Source organism: Zalophus californianus, chromosome 6 (genome assembly GCF_009762305.2).
Source record: "Zalophus californianus isolate mZalCal1 chromosome 6, mZalCal1.pri.v2, whole genome shotgun sequence".
Lineage (NCBI taxonomy): Eukaryota > Metazoa > Chordata > Mammalia > Carnivora > Otariidae > Zalophus > Zalophus californianus.
This window is the reverse complement of record NC_045600.1, coordinates 28,093,766-28,113,935: the sequence shown is the minus strand read 5'-3', so window position 1 is coordinate 28,113,935 and position 20,170 is coordinate 28,093,766. Positions and strand designations below refer to the sequence as shown.

At 38.4% G+C, this 20,170-nt stretch overlaps 1 protein-coding gene across 22 annotated transcripts in view; it reads right to left on the bottom strand.

The window, feature by feature from the left end:
• NUMB (NUMB endocytic adaptor protein) overlaps positions 1 to 20,170 on the bottom strand; it is a 180,745-nt gene that overhangs the window by 61,956 nt on the left and 98,619 nt on the right. For all 22 annotated transcript variants that reach the window (XM_027572239.2, XM_027572238.2, XM_027572237.2 and 19 more), the window contains one exon: positions 16,185 to 16,325. In XM_027572239.2, coding sequence (XP_027428040.2) covers positions 16,185 to 16,310 — 126 coding nt within the window. In that variant the 5' untranslated portion in view covers positions 16,311 to 16,325. The remainder of the gene's footprint in view (positions 1 to 16,184; positions 16,326 to 20,170) is intronic.

Genomic DNA, 20,170 nt, shown 5'->3' with positions numbered 1-20,170 from the left:
TTTGGTCATTCAGATGACCACAATGTATTTCTCATATATATCTGGTCTTTGTCCACAGTCCCTGACTCACAGCTCCCCAAATCCTTGGAATTTCCTGAATACTGAAAGTGATAAAGGTGTCTTTTGTTATGTAAAGGAGGCAACTTTCAGAAAGCATCTAAGAGTGGCAGCTGGTTGCCTGGAGGACCAACCACGTGATTAAAGGGTTGGAGCTGCCAGGCCCACCTCCCAACCTCTGGAGAGGGAAGAGGGACTGGAGACTGAATCAGTCAATGACTTAGTCAATTATGACTATGTAATGATACCTCCATAAGACCGTTTTTGGCCTTTTTTTTCTTAAAGATTTTATTTATTTATCTATTTATTTGAGAGAGAGAGAGAGAGAAACAGCATGAGAGGGGAGAGGGTCAGAGGGAAAAGCAGGATCGCTGCTGAGCTAGGAGCCCGATGTGGAACTCGATCCCAGGACTCCGGGATCATGACCTGAGCCAAAGGCAGTCACTTAACCAAATGAGCCACCAGGTGCCCTTGGCCTTTCTTTTTGAAGAGCCTCCCTACTTGGGTAATCAGAACACTTCTATATGCCACCAAGCCAGGCCCCAAGCTCCACGAGGACAGAAGCAACTTTGTTCAGGACTCCACCCTATGTATCTCTTTATCTCACTGTTGATTCATACCCTTTATCATGTCTTTTCATGAACTGTTAAATGTAAGGGTTCCCCTGAGTTCTGTGAGCCAGCTCTAGCAAATTAATTAAACCTAAGCAGGTATCGATGGATCTCCAATCTGTAACTGCTTGTTCAGAAATACAGGTAACAAACAGCCTGGGGCTTGTGACTGGTATCTGAAGTATGGGGTGGGAGGTGAGGGGAAGGTCTTATAGGCCTGAACCCTAAAACTGAGGAATCTGATGCTATCTCCAGGTAAGACAATGTCACAATTAGGTTGAATTCTCACTCTGCCGGTGTCCAAGAATTGCTTGGTGTTACTGTGCTAATGGCCAACAACCCTCCCCCCAACCCCCCCCCCCCCGCCCGACCCAATCTGTTATTAAAATACTATCTCTTGTAACTTCTAGCACAATGGCAATCCTTATCTTTTAAAAAGAACTGGGCCCCAGAAACAACCTGGCAGATCACTTAATCAGCAATGTTAGTTCAGGAGGTAAACACACGCAATTCTAGCATACATATGCTCAAATCTCCATTGGGTCTATCCTATTTGTACATACTAGCACACTTCCTGATTTAGGATTATAACCGTAAACCAACAGGATAAGAAAGTCCTTCCATCTCACTTAACAGTGAGTTAAATTAGATCAATTTATAAACAATACTAATAAGCATGAATTCTGTATCCAGTCCCTTAAGGCTCTATCCTTCCAAGTTTAAAGATATTAAGAAATCCACAATCTATCCAATAGAAGGTCCATTTTAGCGTTCTATATACATTCTACATAATCAGAGAATTAAGATTTTAATTACAAATCAAAGGATCGATGAGCTGGCTTAAAGATTCCACCAATTTAACAACCCAAGAAATTTTTTTTTTAAGATTTTATTTATTTGTCAGAGAGAGAGAAGAAGAGTGCACAAGCAGGGGGAGTGGCTGGCAGAGGGAGAAGCAGGCTCCCCACAGAGCAAGGAGCCCAATACGGGACTCAATTTCAGGACCCTGGGATCATGACCTGAACCTAAGGCAGACACTTAACTGACTGAGCCACCTAGGCATCCCAACAACCAAAATTAATACTAGCATTTTAAAATGTAATGTTAGTAAGCAATTACAAGCTGTCTTAGTACATTGCTTTAATTGATGAAGCATACTGTTTTAATCAGAAGGTCTCACAATTTTTGATCACAGGACCCATTACACGGAAGACTCCAAAGCATTTTCGTTTGTGTCAGTTATATCTACTGATAATTTTACTATATCAGAAATTAAAACTAAGAATCTTACTTTGAAAAATTGAATTCATTGAAAAATGATAATAAAACCCATTACATGTTAACAAAAATGACATTTAAAAAAATTTTTTAAGTTTATTTAAGTAATCTCTACACCCAACGTGGGGCTCAAAACTTCCACCCTGAGATCAAGATCCTCCTCCAACTGAGCCAGCGAGGCACCCCCATTTTTTAACTTTTAAAAGTTTTTACTATTTTTTAAAATTTTAGTTCCATTGTAAACTACAGTGTTATCTTCTTGGTTATTTCTGGGCCTATTTCTCTTTGATTTTTCTCCTTATTATAAGTTGAATTTTTCTGCTGCTTTGCATGACTGGTAATTTTGAACTGGATGCCAGACATTGGAAATTTAACCATCTTGGATGCTGATACTATTATAGTCCTATATATATTCATGACCTTTGTTCTGGGATGCATTTAGGCATTTTGATCATTCTGAGCCTTGATTTTAAGCTTTGGTAGGTGGAGTCAGAGCAGATTTTAGTACAGGGCAAGTTTTTATCCACAACTTAAGAAATACCTTTCTAAGCACTTTCCACAATGTCCCATGAATTAGTGATGTAGGCAGGCCAGGTCCAAAGACCCAGAGGGGATCCCAGAGGATGAGCCAAGAGGGTCCTTAAATCAGAGACAAGCCAGCAGAAGGTGAAAGCAGAGTTTATGGGGGGGGGGGGGCGGAGCAAGATGGCGGAGGAGTAGGAGACCTAGATTTTGTCTGGTCTCAGGAATTCAGCTGAATAGGGATCAAACCATTCTGAACACCTACGAACTCAACAGGAGATCGAACAGGAGAGTAGCAACAACTCTCTGAACAGAGAAGCGACCACTTACTGGAAGGTAGGACGTCCGGAGAAGTGAATCCGAGGCGATATTCGGGAGGATAGACGGCGGGGGAGGGGCCTCCGCCGGCCGCTTCTGGCAAGTGCTAGAGCCGCGGAGCACAAAATCGGACCTTTTAAAAGTTGGCTCGGCAGAGGGACGCCGCTGCAGTGGCTAAGCGGGGGGTGGAATCCTCCCGGGACAGTGTGGTCTCAGGACCCTTGGGGTCACAGAGAGACCGGGGGTGCCTGAGTGCAGCAGAGCTCTCAGGTGTCGGGGCGGGGAAGCCGGCTGCAGATACGGAGCAGAGTCGCGGGCTCTCAGCTCGGGGTTGCCATAAACTGTGATCTGCGGCCCAGTCGGGGCACGGCTCCCCCAGCAAGGACCCAACAAGCAGCAGATCCGGGGAGACTCCCCTTCCTTCCCGGGGAGGAGCGGTGCGGGAACGCACTGCAGGGATCTGCTGGGTTTGGAGACTCCGAGCGGGGTCGGGTGCCAGAGATAGCAACGCTCGATCACAGGCCGGGTGAGCACGGAGTGCGGCCGGAGACCGGGGACACGGGAGTGACTGCTTTTCTCTGGGGGCGCACTGAGGAGTGGGGCCCCGAGTTCTCGGCTCCTCCGGGCGGAGACTGGGAGGCCGCCATTTTCGCCCTGGTCCTCCAAAGCTGTACCGAGAGCTTGCAGGGAACAAAAGCTCCTGAGAGCAAACCCAAGCAGCTTCCTTAGCCCGGACCGACAAGGGCGGGGCAATTCCGCCTCCGGCAAAGACATTTGGAAACCACAGCAACAGGCCCCTCCCCCAGAAGATCAACACAAACAGCCAGCAAGCCAAGACCAAGTTGATCGATCAAGGAGAATAGGAGAACTCCAGCGCTAGGGGAATACTGCACATAGATTCATGGCTTCTTTTTTTTTTTTTTTTTTACCATGATTCATTATTTCATCAAAGTTAATTTTTGTTGACTTTTTTTTATTTTTCTTTTTCCCTTTTTCAACCAACATCTTATAAATCCCTTTTTTAAAAAAAAAAAACATTTTTTATTTTCTTTTCATTTTTAGAGTCATATTTTATCCCTTCATAGTAGTTATCCTTGTTTTTGGCATATATATATAAGTTGTTCTCTCTTTAAAATTTTGAGGTACAGTTTCTTCTAACAGATCAAAATATACCCTAAACCACTAGTGTATGGCTTTGTTCTAGTCTCCTGCCTGATCACATTCTCTCCCTTTTTCCTTTTTTTTTTTTTCCTTAAATCTTCTTTCTTTTTTCAAACAACTTATCTTACCAAGTCCTGTTATAAAATCTTTTATAATTTTCATCTTTACAGTCATCTTCCATCCCTTCATTGTATCAACCCTTATTTTGTACATATATGTCTTTCTTCCTTTAAAATTTTAGGAGGCACTTTTTTCTAACAGACCAAAATACGCCCAAAATCTAGTGTGTGGCACTGATCTATGCACTAGCCTGATCATATTTGATCATATTCTGCCTTTTTTGAATTGTTTTGTTTTTGTTTTTATCTTTTTTTTTCTTTTTTTTTTCTTTTTCTCTTTCTTTTTTCTTTCTTTCCCTTTCTTTTCCCCTGGTTTCAGGTCTTTTCTGATTTGTATACAGTATATTTGCTGGGGACGTTGTAAACCTGTTAGCCTTTTGTTCTCTCATTCATCTATTCTCCTCTGGACAAAATGACAAGACGAAAGAAATCACCTCAGCAAAAAGAACAAGAGGTAGTACCGTCAGCCAGGGACCTACTCAATACGGACATTAGTACGATGTCGGACCTAGAGTTCAGAATCATGACTTTAAAGATACTAGCTGGGCTTGAAAAAAGCGTGGAAGTTATTAGAGAAACCCTTTTTGGAGAAATAAAAGAACTAAAATCTAACCAAATCGAAATCAAAAAGGCTATTGATGAGGTGCAATCAAAAATGGGGGCACTAAATGCTAGGATAAATGAGGCAGAAGAGAGAATCAGCGATATAGAAGACCAAATGATGGAAAATAAAGAGGCTGAGAAAAAGAGAGAGAAACAACTACAGGATCACGAGGGCAGAATTCGAGAGATAAGTGATACGATAAGACGAAACAACATTAGAATAATTGGGATCCCAGAAGAAGAAGAGAGAGAGAGAGGGGCAGAAGGTATATTGGAGCAAATTATAGCAGAGAACTTCCCTAATGTGAGGAAGGAAACAGGCATTAAAATCCAGGAGGCACAGAGAACCCCTCTCAAAATCAATAAAAATAGGTCAACACCCCGACATCTAATAGTAAAACTTACGAGTCTCAGAGACAAAGAGAAAATCCTGAAAGCAGCTCGGGAGAAGAGATATGTAACCTACAATGGTAGAAACATTAGATTGGCAACAGACCTATCCACAGAGACCTGGCAGGCCAGAAAGGACTGGCAAGATATCTTCAGAGCACTAAACGAGAAAAATATGCAGCCAAGAATACTATATCCAGCTAGGCTATCATTGAAAATAGAAGGAGAGATAAAAAGCTTCCAGAACAAACAAAAACTAAAGGAATTTGCAAACACGAAACCAGCCCTCCAAGAAATATTGAGAGGGGTCCTCTAAGCAAAGAGAGAACCTAAAAACAGCAAAGAGCAGAAACGAACACAGAAAACAGACAGTTAACAGTCACCTTACAGGTAATACAATGGCACTAAATTCATACCTTTCAATAGTTACCCTGAATGTAAATGGGCTAAATGCCCCAATCAAAAGACACAGGCTATCAGATTGGATTAAAAAACAAGACCCATCAATATGCTGTCTGCAAGAGACTCATTTTACACCCAAAGACACCCCCAGATTGAAAGTGAGGGGGTGGAAAACCATTTACCATGCTAATGGACACCAAAAGAAAGCTGGGGTGGCAATCCTTATATCAGACAAACTAGTTTTTAAAACAAAGACTGTAATAAGAGATGAGGAAGGACACTATATCCTACTTAAAGGGTCTATCCAACAAGAAGATCTAACAATTGTAAATATCTATGCCCCGAACATGGGAGCAGCCAATTATATAAGGCAATTAATAACAAAAGCAAAGAAACACATTGACAACAATACAATAATAGTGGGGGACTTTAACACCCCCCTGACTGAAATGGACAGATCATCTAAGCAAAAGATCAACAAGGAAATAAAGACTTTAAATGACACACTGGACCAAATGGACTTCACAGACATATTCAGAACATTCCATCCCAAAGCAACGGAATACACATTCTTCTCTAGTGCCCATGGAACATTCTCCAGAATTGATCACATCCTAGGTCACAAATCAGGTCTCAATCGGTACCAAAAGATTGGGATCATTCCCTGCATATTTTCAGACCACAATGCTTTGAAACTAGAACTCAATCACAAGAGGAAAGTCAGAAAGAACTCAAATACATGGAGGCTAAAGAGCATCCTACTAAAGAATGAATGGGTCAACCAAGAAATTAAAGAAGAATTAAAAAAATTCATGGAAACCAATGAAAATGAAAACACAACTGTTCAAAATCTTTGGGATACAGCAAAGGCAGTCCTGAGAGGAAAGTATATAGCAATACAAGCCTTTCTCAAGAAACAAGAAAGGTCTCAAATACACAACCTAACCCTACACCTAAAGGAGCTGGAGAAAGAACAGCAAAGAAAGCCTAAACCCAGCAGGAGAAGAGAAATCATAAAGATCAGAGCAGAAATCAATGAACTAGAAACCAAAAGAACAGTAGAACAGATCAACGAAACTAGGAGCTGGTTCTTTGAAAGAATTAACAAGATTGATAAACCCCTGGCCAGACTGATCAAAAAGAAAAGAGAAATGACCCAAATCAACAAAATCATGAATGAAAGAGGAGAGATCACAAGCAACACCAAAGAAATACAAACAATTATAAGAACATATTATGCGCAACTCTATGCCAGCAAATTAGATAACCTGGAAGAAATGGGTGCATTCCTAGAGATGTATCAACTACCAAAATTGAACCAGGAAGAAATAGAAAACCTGAACAGACCTATAACCACTAAGGAAATTGAAACAGTCATCAAAAATCTCCCAAGAAACAAAAGCCCAGGGCCAGATGGCTTCCCAGGGGAATTCTATCAGACCTTTCAAGAAGAATTAATACCTATTCTCCTGAAACTGTTCCAAAAAATAGAAATGGAAGGGAAACTTCCAAACTCATTTTATGAGGCCAGCATTACCTTGATCCCAAAACCAGACAAAGACCCCATCAAAAAAGAGAATTACAGACCAATATCCTTGATGAACATGGATGCAAAAATTCTCACCAAAATACTAGCCAATAGGATCCAACAGTACATTAAAAGGATTATTCACCACGACCAAGTGGGATTTATTCCTGGGCTGCAAGGCTGGTTCAACATACGCAAATCAATCAACGTGATACAATACATTAACAAAAGAAAGAACAAGAATCATATGATCCTCTCAATAGATGCAGAAAAAGCATTTGACAAAGTACAACATCCTTTCTTGATCAAAACTCTTCAGAGTATAGGGATAGAGGGTACATACCTCAATATCATAAAAGCCATCTATGAAAAACCTACAGCGAATATCATTCTCAATGGGGAAAGGCTGAGAGCTTTTCCCCTAAGGTCAGGAACGCGGCAGGGATGTCCACTCTCACCACTGCTATTCAACATAGTATTAGAAGTCCTAGCCACAGCAATCAGACAACAAAAAGAAATCAAAGGCATCCAAATCGGCAAAGAGGAAGTCAAACTCTCACTCTTTGCAGATGATATGATACTGTATGTGGAAAACCCAAAAGACTCCACCCCAAAACTGCTAGAACTCATACAGGAATTCAGTAAAGTAGCAGGATATAAAATCAATGCACAGAAATCAGTGGCATTCCTATACACCAACAACAAGACAGAAGAGAGACAAATCAAGGAGTCTATCCCATTTACAATTGCACCCAAAACGATTAAATACCTAGGAATAAATCTAACCAAAGAGGCAAAGGATCTGTACTCAGAAAACTATAAAATACTCCTGAAAGAAATTGAAGAAGACACAAAGAAATGGAAAAACGTTCCATGCTCATGGATTGGGAGAATCAACATTGTGAAGATGTCAATGCTACCTAGAGCAATCTACACATTCAATGCAATCCCCATCAAAATACCATCCACTTTTTTCAAAGAAATGGAACAAATAATCCTAAAATTTGTATGGAACCAGAAGAGACCCAGAATAGCCAGAGGAATACTGAAAAAGAAAAGCAAAGCTGGCGGCATCACAATTCCGGACTTCCAGCTCTATTACAAAGCTGTCATCATCAAGACAGTATGGTACTGGCACAAAAACAGACACATAGATCAATGGAACAGAATTGAGAGCCCAGAAATGGACCCTCAACTCTATGGTCAACTTATTTTTGACAAAGCAGGAAAGAATGTCCAATGGCAAAAAGACAGTCTCTTCAACAAATGGTGTTGGGAAAATTGGACAGCCACATGCAGAAGAATGAAACTGGACCATTTCCTTACACCACACACAAAAATAGACTCCAAATGGTTGAAAGACCTAAACGTGAGACAGGAGTCCATCCAAATCCTAAAGGAGAACACAGGTAGCAACCTTTTCGACCTTAGCCGCAGCAACTTCTTCCTAGAAACATCGCCAAAGGCACGGGAAGCCAGGGCAAAAATGAACTATTGGGATTTCATCAAGATAAAAAGCTTCTGCACAGCAAAAGAAACAGTCCACAAAACCAAAAGACAACTGACAGAATGGGAGAAAATATTTGCAAATGACATATCAGATAAAGGGCTAGTATCCAAAATCTATAAAGAACTTATCAAACTCAACACCCAAAGAACAAATAATCCAATCAAGAAATGGGCAGAAGACATGAACAGACATTTCTCCAAAGAAGACATCCAAATGGCCAACAGGCACATGAAAAAGTGCTCAACATCGCTTGGCATCAGGGAAATCCAAATCAAAACCTCAATGAGATACCACCTCACACCCGTCAGAATGGCTAAAATTAACAAGTCAGGGAACGACAGATGTTGGCGGGGATGTGGAGAAAGGGGAACCCTCCTACACTGTTGGTGGGAATGCAAGCTGGTGCAACCCCTCTGGAAAACAGTATGGAGGTTCCTCAAACAGTTGAAATTAGAGCTACCGTTCGATCCAGCAATTGCACTACTGGGTATTTACCACAAAGATACAAATGTAGGGACCCGAAGGGGTACGTGTACCCCAATGTTTATAGCAGCAATGTCCACCATAGCCAAACTGTGGAAAGAGCCAAGATGCCCATCGACAGATGAATGGATAAAGAAGATGTGGTATATATACACAATGGAATATTATGCAGCCATCAAAAGGAATGAGATCTTGCCATTTGCAACGACGTGGATGGAACTGGAGGGTGTTATGCTGAGTGAAATAAGTCAATCAGAGAAAGACATGTATCACATGACCTCACTGATATGAGGAATTCTTAATCTCAGGAAACAAACTGAGTGTTACTGGAGTGGTTGGGGGTGGGAGGGATGGGGTGGCTGGGTGATAGATATTGGGGAGGGTATGTGCTACGGTGAGCGCTGTGAATTGTGCAAAACTGTTGAATCACAGATCTGTACTTCTGAAACAAATAATGCAACATATTTTAAGAAAAAAGAAAAAGAAGAAGATAACAGGAGAGGAAGAAAAGGGGAGTATGTCAGAGGGGGAGACGAACCATGAGAGATGATGGACTCTGAAAAACAAACTGAGGGTTCTAGAGGGGAGGGGGGTAGGGGGATGGGTTAGCCTGGTGATGGGTATTGAGGAGGGCACGTTCTGCATGGAGCACTGGGTGTTATGAACAAACAATGAATCATGGAACACTGCACCAAAAACTAATGATGTAATATATGGTGATTAACATAACAATAAAAAATTAAAAAAAAAAAAAGAAAGCAGAGTTTATCGAAGATAACAGAGAGAGAGAGAATCTGGTAGACTTGGAAAGGAAAAGAGCATGAATCTCCCATGTCTCCCACATGACATTTTTATTGAAAAATAAATTATATTTTCCAAAATGAAACAATTTTGTGAGAAGAGTGGCACTGTTTCACATTTCTGCAAATCTCTCTAATATCTGGCTTAAAAGAAAACTGGATGCTCAAATTTGCATCTACATTCAATCTGTCAGAACATGCTGTTTGAAATATATAAAGAAACTACGGCTAGGGCACTTGTGTGGCTCAGTCTGTTAAGCGTCTGCCTTCAGCTCACGTCATGATCCCAGAATCCTGGGATGGAGCCCCAAGTCAGGCTCCCTGCTCAGCAGGGAGTCTCTTTCTCCCTCTCCCTCTCCCCCTCCCCCCAACTTGTGCACATCTGTTCTCTCTCTCTCTCGTGCTCTCTCAAATAAATAAAATCTTTAAAAAAAAAAAAAAGAAACTGGCTTCACACAGATATATAGTTGGAAGAGAAAGTATGTCAGGATCCCACAAAAGGTCTTGGGGACCTCACTTTGAGAACCACTACATTAATTTTTACAGGTAACATCTGACTTCTAACATTAAAATTCCTCCCCTATTAAAAAGATTATCTTGTTATTCTAGCAGAATTGCAAGACAAGCTTTGAAACCTCCTCTAATTACTACTGTAATACTAAATTATTATACTTAAATAGGCACCAGTATACTTAAACATACATGGCAGATATCAAACGAGTTGTCGTTTCACTTGATTACTGTCTAGTAATCGCATTTCTATTCCCAGTAATTGCATATTCTAGATCTCCCATTCTATGAAGTAGCTACTCCACTGTCTTTAAAACCTAACTCCACAACTTCTCTCCTCACTCTTCTATAGATGTCTTCACTTCCTATTTCCTTGAGAAAATATGTCTTTAAAATAAAACTCCGTCAGTCTTAAGCCACCAACACCATACATTTAAGTGCATTTATACTGTTTTCCACCTTTGCTACTGTTAAAATAGAAGCAGTATCCTTCCTCCATCTAAAACTAAGCCACTCTCTACATGCTTCTTTATAAAGTCCCTCTAGTTATGTTCAAGTCTCTCCTACATTAAACACAAGACTCAACATAAAATTAAACTACCAGTGATTTATAGACTTTAAATGAGTAAATTTTATGGTATGTAAACTACATCTAATAAAATTGTTAAAACAGTTTTAAAACAACACACACACAGTTTCTCAACCTCACACTCCCTTTTTTATTCTGCCTTTCTGTTCTCCTTTGAAAACAAACTCTTTCATTAAAAAAAAAGATTTAACCACCTTGTTGAGATATAACTGACATATAATGAACTATATACAAAGTTACAATTTGCTGAGTTTTTGTATATACCTGAGAAACCATCATCACAATCAATATAATAAATAGCCATCAACACCAAAAGTTTCCTTGTACTCTTTGTAATACTTCCCTTTCACCCCTTCCCATCCTCACACAATCTTGTCTGACAAACTTCTTGAATTAGTAATCTCTAGATTTGTCATCTTCTTCCTTATTTTGCATCCATTCACTCCTCAAGCTAGATTCCATCCTCATGATTCCCCATAAGTGCTATCACCAAAATCACCAAGACTTTCAAATTTTTAATCTAATGTAGTTTCATTTCTTCCTTGATCTCTTTATAGCATTTGACCACTTTCTCCTTCCTCGAAACCTTGCCTTCTGAGATCATACTCTTCAGGTTTCCTTTTCTACCTCTCATTCTTACTCTCCTTTGAAGATACCCATTCACTACCTGTCCCTTCTATGTTTGTCCTAGACCCTCCCCTTCCCTTACTTCCTCTAGGCAATCTCACTTACTCATGACTTCAATGGTAAGTTATATATAGTCAACCCTCATTATTCAAGGATTCCATATTTGCAAACTACCTACTAGAATTTATTTGTAATATCAAAATCAAAATTCATGGTGCTTGTGGTGAGTGGGAATCTGCATGTACACGTCTCATAGGCACCTCAAAAGGAATTCATCCTCTCTACTCTCAAACATGTTCTTCCTCAGTGAGCATGCCCACCACCCTACTAGTTGTCTATATGGGGAACTTTTTACATCAACTCATTAGGTTCAGAGTTCAGTGGTCCCTAAGGCAACAACAGATAAGACATTATTTGCTCAGCTATATTTGACTGAGGAAATTTATCTATTTTTAGGGTACTGAAAATAATTTCAGGTTCTGATTCCCTTATCCAACCATGTGTCACTTGTATATGCATGCAGGGTGGGAAGGGAAGGCAGATAAGGCGTGTGGAGCCACAGCCTAGCAGAGAGGATGAATGTCTTGTAGAAAGGATTTCAAGAGGCCATCTGGAGAAGAACATACAAAAAACACCCTAAATAAGCTCCCCTGCCTGCATAACATGTAAATCTTAAATCTTACATGTTTATCTCTAAAGTACATCCCCATCAACTGTTTCTTATGACATATGACAGTAGCACTGAATGATACTAAATCTTATTTATCTCACACAAAATACTTAAAAGCTGGTGCACCTGGGTGGCTCAGTCAGTTAAGTGTTTGCCTTCAGCTCAGGTCATGATCCCAGGGTCCTAGAATCGAGGCCCATATTGGGCTCCCTGCTTGGCAGGGAGCCTGCTTCTCCCTCTCCTTCTGCCTGCAGCTCCCCCCACTGCTTGTGCTCTCTCTGCATCAAATAAATAAATAAAATCTTTAAAAAGAAAATATTTAAAAGCTGTACATTTCACAGCCAACTGGAAGTGGTTCAATTAACTTTACTTCAACTATTTCAATACTATATACCAGCCTCTCAGAATCCTGTGAATGAGGTTTTTTTAAATATACATATATGCTTATTTATTACAAATATGATACATGCTCATAAGAAATGTCACTAGTTCCAAAGGATATACATTGAAAAGTAAAAAGATCCCCAATCCTTCATTCCCATTCTATAATTCAGATTTACTTGTGTCTTCTTACAGATATTTCTTATATACATAAGCAGATATATAGATTTTTTTCTTTTTAACTATAAACAGAATCATATTATATACATTGTCCTGGGCCTTGCCTTTATCACCTAATAATACATTAAAGTTATCTTTCTGTGTGAGCATATCAGAGAATATTCTTTCACTGTTTCCTATGTCAATGATCATTACCTCTATCAGTTTGGGACAAGAAACTAGGTGTCATCCTTAACACCATTCATTCCCTGGGTCCAGTCCATTTCCAATTCCTGTTGCCTTTATCTCTTAATTATCTCTCAATTTACTTACGTTTCTTTCTTCTCAACAGTTACCACCCTAGTCCAGAGTAATCCACTCCTTTGGATTACTGTAATAATCTTTCAGCAGACTCTTCACATCCACTATGGACTACTTCCAAACCACATCACACCCAGAGTCCCAGTTCAGGAAGATGAAAAGTTCTGGAGATGGATGGTGCTGATGATTGCACAACAATATGAATGTCATTAATGTTATCGTACTGTACACATGGAAATGGTTAAAATGGTAAATTTTGTTATGTATTTTACCACAATAAAATACATAAATAATGAAAAAAAACCACACCAGGTAGTGGCTTCCTATTATTCTTAAAGTTCCAAATCCTTAACATGGCCTATAAGGCCCCACCCTAATTCTTTCCAGGTTCATCTCATATAACTTCTTATACTACAGCCTTCCCTTTTTGAAAAGCATTTATCTCAGTTTATAATCATGTATTATTAATGCAAATATCTAATTAAAGTCTATATACTCCCACAAGGATACTTATATAAACTCTACAAGAGCAAGAACTTTTTGTTTACCACTTAGCATATGCCTGGCACATAGTAGGTCTTCAAAAAATTTACTAAATGTATGAATAAAGGTCTACCTTGTTCCTTAAGAGTGGCAAAGAATTCCACTTAATGGATGTCATAATCTCTTTTTCTTTCTTTCTTTCTTTTTTGAGTGATAGTACAAAGTTTATTGAGTGATAAAGTACAAAGCTTCCAAAGAGGGAGGGGACCTGAGAGGGTTGCCCTGGATGTCATAATTTCTTTAGCAAATCCCAGAATGATGGCTATTTAACTTGTTTCCAGATTTTTGCTATCAAACAATGCTAATGGACACTTCTGTCAGTATACCTATGAATGTACTTAAATATAATTCTTTTTTTGTTTCAAGTTGTATTTAAATTCTAGTTAGTTAACATATAGTGTAATACTGGTTTCAGGAATAGAATTAGTGATTCATCACTTATATAATACCCAGTGCTCATCACAACAAGTGCCCTCCTTAATCCCCATCACCCATTTTGCCCATCCCCCACCGACACCTCCCCTCCATCAACCCTCAGTTTGTTCTCTATAGTTAAGGGTCTCTTATGGTTTGCCTGCCACAATTTTTTTAAGTTTATTATTATTATTTTTTAAATTAATCTCCATACCCATGTAGGGCTTGAACTCACAACCCTGAGATTAAGAGTCACATGGTTCTGACTGAACCAGACAGGTGCCACTTAAATGTAATTCTCTTTTTCTTTCTTTCTTTCTTTTTTTTTTTTTAAGTAGGCGCCATGCCCAGCATGGAGCCCAATGCAGAACTTGAAGTCATGACCCTGAAGTTAAGACCTGAGCTGAGATCAAGAGTTGGTGCCCCTAAATGTAATTCTTAAATGTAGAACTTCTGGTCAAATGAAAAGTGCATTTAAAATTTTAACTGGGACACCTGGGTGGTTCAGTGGGTTAAGTGTCTGCCTTCAGCTCAGGTCATGATCCCAGGACTCTGGGATAGAGTCTCACATTGGGCTCCCTGCTCTGTGGGAAGCCTGCTTCTCTGCTCCTCCTGCTTGTGCTCTCTCTCTCTCTCTCATCCCTGACAAATAAATAAATAAAATCTTTAAAACAAAATGTAAACCTCAAGTTTTAAAAATAAAATAAAATAAAATTTTAACTGATATTTCCAAATTGCCCTCCTAAGAGGTTGCAATTTATACTCCAAGTAATCAACAATGTGTAAGAGTACCCATTTCCACGATACTCAACTTGTACAATCAAAATGAGCCTACTCTTTGGGATGAGGGTGGGGGAGGCTGTAGAGAACAGTGTTAGTTTTTATTTATGAGGTTTTTTTTTCATATTTTAATATCATACCCAAAACTTTAAATTAAAAATTTATTATTCCTATAAAATAAGTTTCAGCAAATGAGTTAAGTAGACAAAGCTAAGTAATTAGGAAAATGTTTAGTTATTGACAGACTGTGGAAAAATTTGTGTATTTTAAAAACCATGTATTTTTGGGGCACCTGGGTGGTGCAGTTGGTTGGGCATCTGACTTTTGGTTTTGGTTCAGGTCATGATCCCAGAGTTGTGGGATTGAGCCCCCGTGTTGGGCTCCTTGCTCAGCGAGGAGTCTGCTTGAAATTCTCTCTCTCGCTCTGCCCCTCCCATGTGCACATGCACTCGTGCTCTCTCTTAAATAAATAAATCTTAAAAAAAAACCATGTATTTATTTAACCTGTAGATTCTACAAATCACTTATCCTGTCATACAAATTTTTCTCCTTTCTGAAGCTTCACGCTATGTTTCCATCAATGGTGCTGAGGCAGTACAAGGAGGAGAAAATCACAGTAAGAATATTCATACATAAGAAGATGTAGAAAGCAGGGGAAAATATTAACATTTTATATTAGACTAAGTTTTTTTCTTGAAGATATTAACATTTTGGTCTAGTTCCTTCTGTATTTTTGTGTCCACACTTAATACATCTCATAGACTGCCTATATAATTATAAACTGCTTCTCACTAAACAGTATAGCATGTACATTTCTTTCATGACTTTAAATGTTACCCTTTTTCTCCAGAGCGTCAAGTAGTAGTAAGAAAAAACACCTGTATGGTACCCCTTCTCTAATCTTCACTATGTTCTTAACTTCTTTGAGCTTCCATTTTCTGATCTGACAAATGAAGGCATTAATTTAAATGCCCTCTGTACAGTTACCAGTTAAAAGATTAAAGAGAAAATCCCTTTTAACTCTTTTAAGATTTTCTAGAACATACCAGGCCTGTATTTAAGAAAACAGACTCCTCTTCCCTCTGCCCTACCACTTAGTAAGTATATCTCACTCAAAATAATTTGATTCCTGATAATTTGGGATTTTTAGATATTTCAGGATTAGTTTCTCATCAGAAGTGATCTTATTTGTAGTGGTTCCAGATTATATACCAGAAATTCCTGTTTAAAATATAAAGAGAAAAAAATCACTAATTATATTTTTCTTATTAATTCTACTTTGAAGCAGAAGATGAAGGGATTCATTTTTAGAGGATTTTCTTTTAATTGTCCTAATCAATGGGATTTCACATATAATAGGCTGTCTATTCTTTTCCACATCTAGAATTATAGAAACACGAGCTCTTACCTTAACTGGGAAGCTACATTTTCCAGTACGAACCCCTTCTTCATCTGTCTGCCACTGATGTGGACGACTGGCCTCTGGAACATAAACATCTTTCTTTCTCCTAAAACTTTGCCGTAGTTTGTTCATTTTAATTTTTACAACCTGCAGGCAGAGTAGAAGAAATATGAAAAAGTAGTTATTACCTTCTCACATATTTAAGCTTTGGATTACCATGCTGAGAAAAAACTAATGTCCCAAATGAAACATTTTGGTTTAATAGAAAATGAGCAACTAGTATCCCTCCTCTCAGAGTAACTCTAAGCTCAAACAAATCATTTCACTTTTCAAAAAAACAACTATAATACTAGTTCTTATAAAACTATAACAACCTCTAAGATTTGAAGAGATGTTATTCGAAGAACTTTCAAGCATTTTAATTGTAATAATCCAATGAGTGTTCCTTCTGATTTACCCCTCAAATCCATTCTAACTCCTGAATAAGGAAATCTGTACATGTAGGCCAAATTATAGACTCCTAACAATTTCTGAAAACATTCTGAAAACTTCCATACTTACTAGGAAAAAACCATTCTTAAACACTAAAATTTAGGGATCTTTTGGCTTACTATTAGAAAACATTAAACAAAACTGGGACTATAACCTGTTTATAAAACATCTTTATAAAAAGGAAGAAAAGAAAGTTTCTTTTAAACATAAAGAAGAGGAGCACCTGGGTGGCTCAGTCAGTTAAGCGTCTGCCTTCAGCTCAGGTCATGATCCCAGGGTCCTGAGATAGAGCCCCACGTCAGACTCCCTGCTCAGTGGGGAGTCTGCTTTTCCCACTGCCTCTCCCCCCTGCTTGTGCTCACTTGCTCTCGCAAATAAATAAATAAGTAAATAAATAAACATCTTTTAAAAAATTAAAATAAATGTAAAGAAGAAAAAGTTCTACTAGGATTAAATTATTCTAAGGAAAAAATTTCTTGCAAGTAGTATAACATCAGAATGTACTTTCATATCTAAAATCATAGAATGAAAGTAAACTAACAGCTTTCAATTATAAAGGTCCAAATCTCACCATTAACTTTGTAAATTAAGGTATTAAACTATAGTCCATTTTTTGTTTTGTTACTGGAAGAGGTACCTCTCTAATGCTTTCAAAGGTACAGTAGAAATCACAAATCTACAGGGAAGGAAGACCCAACTGATAAGAAACAACAGAACATTCAAGAACCAATGAATAAACATAATGAATGGTGTCCCTTTACAGAGCAGATCTCAAAATCTGAAACCACTACCTCTAGTTTTCTGTTAAGGAGCACAGCATTGGTCATTCTTTCCCTGAAGGGATTTAACCACCTCAACCAGCCTTAAAGAGATCTTAACTTTTGAAAATGACATGACAAAGCACACAAAGGAAACACCCTTCTGTTAGGAGTGTTAAATAGCAAGGGATTAAACATTAATTCCCACATGACACCAATGAAAGACTTGAAAATCAAAGTTTACGTTCTGAGGAAAATCATTTTGTATCTTAAAATGCATAATGTCACAGCAGAACTATTACTAAATTAGCTAGTTTATACAGACAAGCCAACCTCCCACACATCTTCTTAAAAGGTAATAATTCTGACAAACAAATGGCAATGTAAAAATCCCTGAATTTTCTAAAAATGAATTTATTCTCAAACCAAAATTGATTTATAGAGTATATGAAATAGGTATTAAATAATCAAATGACTGGACAAAAGGTAATCCATTCCTTTCCCTTTAAGTAGACCACTCATTCCTAAACTATCTTAAGAGTCTACCTTAATCTAACAGATTTTTTAAAAATTCCATAACCTTCCCTGATAATACATCCTGTTATTACTTCTTCATATCACACTTTAAAAATATACACAAATACAAATATAAAAAAATAAAAAAGCACCCATATCCTTGCTCAAGTTGGCACTCTAAGAATCTTGAGGCAAAAGCCCATGAAATTCCTTACTTCTTAATTTCTCTTAGTAGGGGGATAGCCCTACTAAGAGTCATCCCCAAATTCACTCTGTCTCTGACCAATAACTCTACTGCTTTTGCCTCCTTAGTATATCTTGATTTCAGTCTCCCACCCACATCAGTTCTACTATCCTCAGACATTTTTGTGTAAATTATTGCAAAAGTCTATTACTTAATGGTTGCTTTGCTGCCAAGAAAGGTTCATTAATCTGTTCTCTTGACTAGTGCCAGAATGCTTTCTAAAACACAAATCTGACCATGCAATTGCTCAGCTTAAGATCCTTAACTCACTTCACAACACTTTCAAGATAAAGTCGAAATTCCTAAGCTTGGCAAAACACAGTCGTTTTTCATCTGGCTTCACTCACCAATCCCCATTCACATGCTAAGCTCCAGCCATACTAAACTACTTACAGGTCTCCAAACAAAGCACGCATGCCCTCTTTCAGAGCCTATTTATACGTTCTTCTCTCTGCCTAGAAAGACCTTTCCCTATCTATTTGCCTCTGGTTAAAGTCTACTCATCTTTGAAGTCAACTTGGGAGTCTTCAGGGAAGCTAGCATTTTTTCTGACAAGTTCCTAGAGCTGGCCTGGGTTAGGTCCTTTCATTTCATCGGATTCTGATTACTTCTTTTACTGTACTCATTAAACCTTATAGCAATTTTCTATTTCCTTAATAGTAAACTGTATCTTATTTAAATACTACCCCTGCATTTTAACACAGGACCTCTCATATACATGGCACACTATAAATTTTAGAACCCCATCATATTTAGATAATATTTACTAGGTAGGATAAATGTAGACATATAAGACCAGAGAGAATCACTGGTGTTGGAAGGAGACTGCAGATGTAACGGTAGTCCAGCATCACACTGACAAAGGAACCACTTTGACAACTTCCCTTAAAGGAAACCATACAACCTCTGTCTAAATAATTTTAGTACAAGTTTATTTGCTCTTTGGGCAGCTATTTATTGTTGTACATCCTACTGACCAATAAGAGAACAGAGTCAAAGTCTCAACTGACTTGACATCTAAATATCTTGTGAACTTCAGTACTAATATGGTTATCAGCATTTCTACAAAGAGTATTATATATCAGTGATTTTCAAACTATGCTTTAAGTAGCCCTAGGATTTCCATGGAGGAGATCCAGGGGCCACTGGTTGGACAAAAAGAGAGGTTAGACTCAACTTACAAGGGACTTCAGGTCTCTGTCACAGCTTCATACAAACTCTACCTTATCTGATTCACATATTGGGATTCCATATACGTTTAAGGAAAGGGTTTCATGGCCGAAAATTTTTCGAAAATGAGTGATATAATCATAATAGTTCTAAAATGAACTTGGTAAAATGAAAATACTAATGATAATATCTTGCTTGTTTCTTCTTAAAGGGTAACTACCAATGGCCTGTAAATAGTAATTAAAGTAAGAATTAACACATCAAGGGAGAGACCAAACATTCTGTTTTCAAGTAATCTATATGTAATGACTTTGCTCACAAAGACAAAAGAGACAACAAGAAAGAAATAGAAAATGTGTTAATTCAAAGTCACATTTACTACAGGCCCTCAATAAAGTTAAACTTTACTCTCAAATAAAGAAAACCACACCCCTTGACAAAGTCCTGGTTGAACACAGGTAAAGGATATATTTTTGCCAGTTTAAAAACTGAGAACAAAAAATCTTACTTTGTCCTACAAAAAAAGGAAAAAAAAGGAAAAAAAGGAAATCCCCATTCTGCTAGCTACATAACACTGTCAAATTCAGAAAATCTTTTCACAGTTCCCATACTCCTTAACTGCTCTGCAAATTTTAACACCATGATTCCAGCTCTCCTCTGTACACTTCTTTCCTCCTTGGCTCTCCCGACCACAATATCTCTATGCCTCTAATTTATCTTCAACATTTCTGTTGCTACTGATATCTCTGAGGGCTTCCTCTACTTTCTCCTACCGAGTATATTTCCCAAATACCAGTCCTCAATCTGTGCTC